General features: G+C 33.2%; 1 protein-coding gene across 1 annotated transcript in view; it reads right to left on the reverse strand.

The window, feature by feature from the left end:
• The window catches only part of LOC108577571 (putative uncharacterized protein DDB_G0291608), an 11,116-nt gene extending 11,039 nt beyond the window's left edge, over positions 1-77 (reverse strand). Inside the window, exon 1 of the mRNA XM_017940752.1 lies at positions 27-77. Within this exon, the coding sequence (XP_017796241.1) occupies positions 27-77 (51 nt within the window). The remainder of the gene's footprint in view (positions 1-26) is intronic.
• Between the last annotated feature and the right edge of the window lie 6,435 nt (positions 78-6,512).

Below are 6,512 nucleotides of genomic sequence, written 5' to 3' on the forward strand. Positions count from 1 at the left end.
AGCTTTTACAAAAAGAGCTCAATTACCTTTTTCAAGGTGATTACCAGCTGCAATAATAGCTCCAACTCCTGTATCATCTCTAGTTCATTCATCAACATTAGTAACAGCAGGTGTATACTTATTAATCCGATATAAACCTATTATAATAAACAATCATAACGAATACCTTTTATTAATTTCAAGAATAACTATAATAATTTCAGGTTTAATAGATAATTAAATACCTATCTCAAAATACCTATATACCTATATATACCTATCTCAAATCACGATTTATGCAATTATGATAAAATTCTGGTCGTAATAATATCGATAGATACAAAATTTATAATCGAATACATTAAAGCAATAAATTTTGGCATTTACGATTTGTAAATATAGATTATTGAAAATATTGATAATTTAAATTAATGCCAAGAATTTTGAAAAACTTAAATATGCACTTCCTGCTTTAATATTTACAATTGCATAACAACTTGAATTTATATCACTTTTAAGATTACATCATATGCTTTCTAATTAATCCTGCGAACAAAAATTTACCATTTGTAATTTCACATAGTTGCACCTGTAATTGATGATTCAATTCTATCACGGAATATTGTACAGAGAATTATCAATTTTTTATCAAAATAAATAGCTACTCATTTTCAGTGCAATAGTTGCATTTTCGACACTGGCGCAAAGCGGCAAAACGATCAACCTTCACTGCACGAATTATTCACCGTTCGCAGGATAATCTACAAGTTGGTAAGTAAGAATCCTGATACAATCAAAACTGCACTACCTGCAATCGCGAATAACGTTTCGCGAGTCGCCTGAAGGAGCTATGTTATAGCACAGACGAGCTACAGGATAGACCTACCACCTTAACGTATTTTTCTGTTCAACGTTCTGAAACACTCATCGTGTCATGCCCTCTGTGATATAGAGCGGTGAATTTAGGAACTACGTACAATTTAACCGTGGCTGGAAGTGTACATCGAGTGCAGAGGGTTAATGTCTACATTTATATCAGTTTCACATAATACCATGCATACTGGCACTTGTGCACACGTAATATATATTAAATACGCAAAGTGTGCATTTTGTATGACGCACTACACGTACATAATACCTACTTATAATGAGAATTGGCGTGTCACACATACGTGACGCTGATAGCGAACGTGTTAATGTACTGTTAAATTGTAATTTGTATGTTAAAGTGACCGAATGTAATGCATAAAACATCTAGCAAGCTCAAACGTTATTCAATTAATTGTCATAAAAATTGTTCTTATTTGGAAAGTACTGCTAGTACTATATATATTATAATTCACCATGAAGTACTGTGTAAATCTGATGTTAGGTATCGATATATGTGTATTAGACTAAACTACGATTTTTTAATATGGCAGCCAATTTGCTCGTATTATTTGCTACACAATTGCAATTATATATCAAATAATATCGATTGCCCAGGCCTCACCACGAGGAGGTTGCTGCGAATGGAGGCCCGCCCTATCCACACGGTCCCATCCACCCTCCTTTTACGCAATTGCTATTACTTTTCCATTCATTAATGCAACAAAACACCTCCTACTGATTGTACATTTGCAATACGTTCAAAATTTCGATCGCTATGCAAACGGACAATAGCAGGAGACTGAAAGAATTCCGCGAGAAAGAAAAACAAAAAGAAAAAAAAAAGGTTAAAAGTATCCTATCAATTTTAACTTAAAGTACTTTAAGTTTGGCTTAAACTTATCTTACGCCTAGCTTACAGTATAATTTCATTCACACTTGGCTTAAACTAGGAATTAACTCAACCCTCCGTGGACAATCTGGGGCTTTCATGATTCAAGTGAAATTTCACTCTCGTATTTCTTCGAATCGAGTTTTTATTTTTATTGAAAGAAAGTTTGAAACATTTGACTTAACGAACTTAATTGTGTAATGTAGTAAAGACTTTGATAGGCACTTCAGAATTTTTCAAAGCTTAAAATGGTAAATAAATTAGATTTGAACGCAAACTACCCAGTTTGCCTGTGGAGGGTGTTAAACCTGACTTAAAATTAGAATTTTTCAACCTGGGTGCAGTCAGTTTCCCTTTCAATTGTAGCAGCACTGTGCTCTAACACGAGTCCTGAATTTTCATTAAAACCTTGCCTACTTAAATGTTAGAATCTTAAATAATATCCTACTTAACTGAAAATTTTACTTAACTTAAAAAGCACTTACCTAACTAAGGATCTCACTTAATATTAAAATTAGCCTACCTAACTAAGGATCTCACTTAATATTAAAATTAGCCTACCTAACTAAGGATCTCACTTAATATTAAAGTTCGCCTACCTGACTAAGAATTTAACTTAATATTAAAATTCGCCTACCTGACTAAGAATCTAACTTAAATTAAAATTCGCCTACCTGACTAAGAATGTAACTTAATATTAAAATTCGCCTACCTGACTAAAGATTTAATTTAACTTAAATATTTCCTCCTTAATTAAGAATTTCATTTGAAGTTGAAAGTGACCTACCTACCTGACTAAAGGTTTAACTTAACAATTGCCTACTAAATTAAGAATCAAATTTAATGTCAAAAATTTAAAGAATAGCGTGGCTAATTGAAATTCCACGTTCATTTAAAAGACAATCTGCCTATTTAGAAATCTGTATTGTACCCTGCCTATTCTAAAAATTAAAGGGGACATAAACGAAAGTAGCAGTGTGTTAAGATGAATTGCTCCATTGTTCCTCTGTCACCTGCAACAAATTCAAACTCAAACAAATTTAGTAATTGAATTGTACAAATCACGATATGAAAGTTTCCTGAAATTTCCCAATAATTTCCTTTTATTCGTAATCACTTTACCATTTTCCATCTTCCGTACCATTCGTAATATTCGAGGTATAAATTGTCGATGTATCTGTAACAGACTTGTTTTTTCGATTAATAATTGCACAAATAAAAGTTTAACAGCTTGAAAAAAAGAGACTATGCACATGTAAATACATATATTTTCACACACAAAATAATAAAAATAAAATCAAAGATTTGAAACCTTCACAGACAAGAGGATAATTATTATTATTGAAGAATAGTGCACTATTTCCATAAGGAGACAGTTTACACTCAAAAGCCTCAATAATAACAATTAAAAATGAAAGTTTAACAGATGAAAAGAAAAAAATATACTCATATGTATACATATATTTTCACACGTGAAATATTGAAAATGAAAGTTTAACAGTTGAAAAAATATTATGCACATATATACATACATAGTAGCACATTAATTGAAATAAAAGTGATATTCAAAAAATTGCAATGTACTTTCCATTACTTGGTACACATTGATAATTCATTATTTTTTCTATTTTTGAATTTAGAGAATTTCACAAAGGAAGAATCTTTGATAATTGAATTGGAATAAACAGTAACTCTAAAATTTCTACACCGAATACTAAGAAAAAAGAAGAAGAGACTAAAATTGTGTACAATTCGTTTATCAGTTATAATTTTCCGCGAAGAAAACGTGGAGAGATGTTCCACTGTACTTTTCATTAGGAATTTAAAACCGAAATAATCGCAAATTTTACTGCAATTTTATCTATCTTTCTCAATTAGCAACGTCGTATCGATTATTTATTACAAATTTTACTATGAATATGTCGAGTCGAACTACTTTCTACGTTACTTATATTTCTCTGCAAGCTTTATTATGTCACACACGTAATACAAAAAGCATAATCGCGAGTGAACTTTAATTCGTGCAAAGCAATTTCAAAAATTTATAAAAATTCACTATACTCTACCATTTGCATCAGTGTGTAAATTTGCAAAAATTACGACAGAAGAATCTTACGTCGCGAGAAAAGTAAACTAACTCTAATAACAATTGATCGATCTACCATTTGCATCAGTGGGCAAATTTGCAAAAATTACGACAGAAGAATCTGACGTCGCGAGAAAAGTAAACTAACTCTAATAACATTGATCGTTATTGTTTTTCTTTTAAAGAAGTCACCGAACTTCTAACTTTCGTCCTACATTATCGATTCTACCTTTGATATATTCCCATTCAATTCGAAATTCTCAAGAAATCATTGTCGATATTCTATGATATCGTAAATATTATTAAATATCCCTTATAGCAATTCCATAAACATAATTCAACAGTATTTAATGACGAACACTCGGCAAATTTAAACCCGAGAAAAAACCGTGAGTGGAATAATTCTTTCTCATACGCAACGCTAATTTATCAAATGTATGAAATGGAAAGAGATAAAATAGATCTCAGAATCAATCGCGGTGAGTGCTTCATTATTTATGCAATTTGAATTTACGAGAAAAAAAAAAGATGAAAAAAGTTACCGTTTGGCGCGAGAGCAGCCACTTTAGGGCGCTTTGGGCGATACGCAACACTAATCATCTACGCACTCTGTAATTTTTAATACGCAACACTAATTCATTTATGCAGTTTGTAATTTATAATGCGCAACACTAATAAGGGAGGGATCCATGGCTGCTGCATTTGGTGCAGCTCTTACAGCTGCTTCTGAATCTCATTCAGAAATGGGGACATTCCACCTTTTTGGTGGAAAATTGGGGCATTTCGTTGTGGTCGCAACTCTACTCGAAGACAAAACGCGATTATTCATTGACGCAACACTATCGTTAAAATTAGAAATGGGGTGAAGACTAGTTTTAACAACTTTTACTCTCGATAAACGAGTAAAAAAAGGGGGGAAACTTTAACACTACTCTTGAAGCAAACAATTGCATAAAATTTGAAATAGTGAAATATAAAAATTTAGTATATAAAAGCAAACGCGAGCAGCATTTTTTCGCAACTCTAATTTAAAACGCGATCTCAGTTAATTCGCAACTCTAATTTAAACGCGATCTCAGCTAATTCGTAAATAATTAAAAACGCGATCTCAGTTAATTCGCAACTCTAATTTAAATCGCGATCTCAATTTTTCGCAACTCTAATGAAAATCGCGATCTCAATTTTTCGCAACTCTAATGAAAATCGCGATCTCAATTTTTCGCAACTCTAATGAAAATCGCGATCTCAATTTTTCGCAACTCTAATTTAAATCGCGATCTCAGTTAATTCGCAACTCTAATAAAAATCGCGACTCAATTTTTCGCAACTCTAATAAAAATCGTGATCTCAGTTAATTCGCAACTCTAACACAAATCGCGTATAAATTTTTCGCAACACTAACGCAAACCGCAATTAATCACTCGCAACGCTAATTAAAATCGCGATAAGGGGCAAAGGGTGGGCAGATGAGCAGTTCCAGCTGAAAAACACATACTACAAAAATACTAAAATGAGCACAGTGACAAAGTAGTAACGAGAATGACTCTGCATCCTTCAGATGCAGAGTCATTCTTTACAGCCCTCTTCTATGGCAGTTTGCCGGGCTTCTTCGGCTCAAAGCCTCAGAGCAAAATGCTCGCTGAAACTTAAATCTACGCTCGAGATTCCCTGTATCGCAAACCAAAACATAACATACAAAGGTGAAATAAAAATGATAAATCGCGGGTGCCGGAATCTGGATGGAAACACGCGGATGAACACGAGCAACAAATGAATCATTGCAAGTGCATCCACGCAGAACCTCGAGCAAACTATCTTTCCGTTTCGTTTCGAAGGGCCTCAACATCCGACCGCGAACGCGGGAAATTCGAAAAATTCGACAAGTGCATCCAGTGGCAAGTGGCATGTAACTTTCACGTGTTACTGCGGAAAACGGAAATTGGTAACGAGAGAAAAATGAATCTATAGCGACGCAATTCCACAGCCTAACCACACACACTCTGCGGAAATACGTCGTGCACGATTCGCTAACCTAACGTCAGCCGCCGACATGTTATATATATAAAAAAAAAAAAAGAAAAAGATTCATTATTAAAACTAGTGTCATCGTACCCATTGCCCTTCACCCAATCAAGAAGCACCTGGGCACGTGAAAGGGTTATTGACAACGAATACGGAGGGTTAAACCTGAAAATCCTCGACTAAAAATATGTTATCTGATTTTTCGTGTACTTTGTATAACGGTCTAATAATTAATACTAATGGTAATAAAAGGTATCACACAGGGAAGGTAAAATTTTTATTTCTTCTTGATGATAGGCTCTGAAAATTAAACACCTTGTTATTAAATCATCCTGGGACGATCCCGTCGTCAAAGTAAATTTTGCGAAAATTAGGGTTCAAGGCTGTTATACTTTGACTTCGAAATCTGGTCCGTTACATTCGCGAAGTGTCTTCTTGCACTAATTTTTCAATTTAATATAGTATTTCCTTTTTTCGAGAATGACTCAACTTTTAAACTGTATTGTTATTAAATTGTATTGTATTCTTATTAGATTGAGAATTATAGTGAATAGAAAAAGTAACCAAATGAATAGTTTGATGTTATTATTAATATTATGCATTAAACTTTTTCAACGTGCATTTAATCGATATAATATGTAAAACAAGTCTCTATTCTGGTAACGT

The sequence above is a fragment of the Habropoda laboriosa genome, unplaced genomic scaffold, assembly GCF_001263275.1.
Source record: "Habropoda laboriosa isolate 0110345459 unplaced genomic scaffold, ASM126327v1 scaffold578, whole genome shotgun sequence".
Classification (NCBI taxonomy): Eukaryota; Metazoa; Arthropoda; class Insecta; order Hymenoptera; family Apidae; genus Habropoda; species Habropoda laboriosa.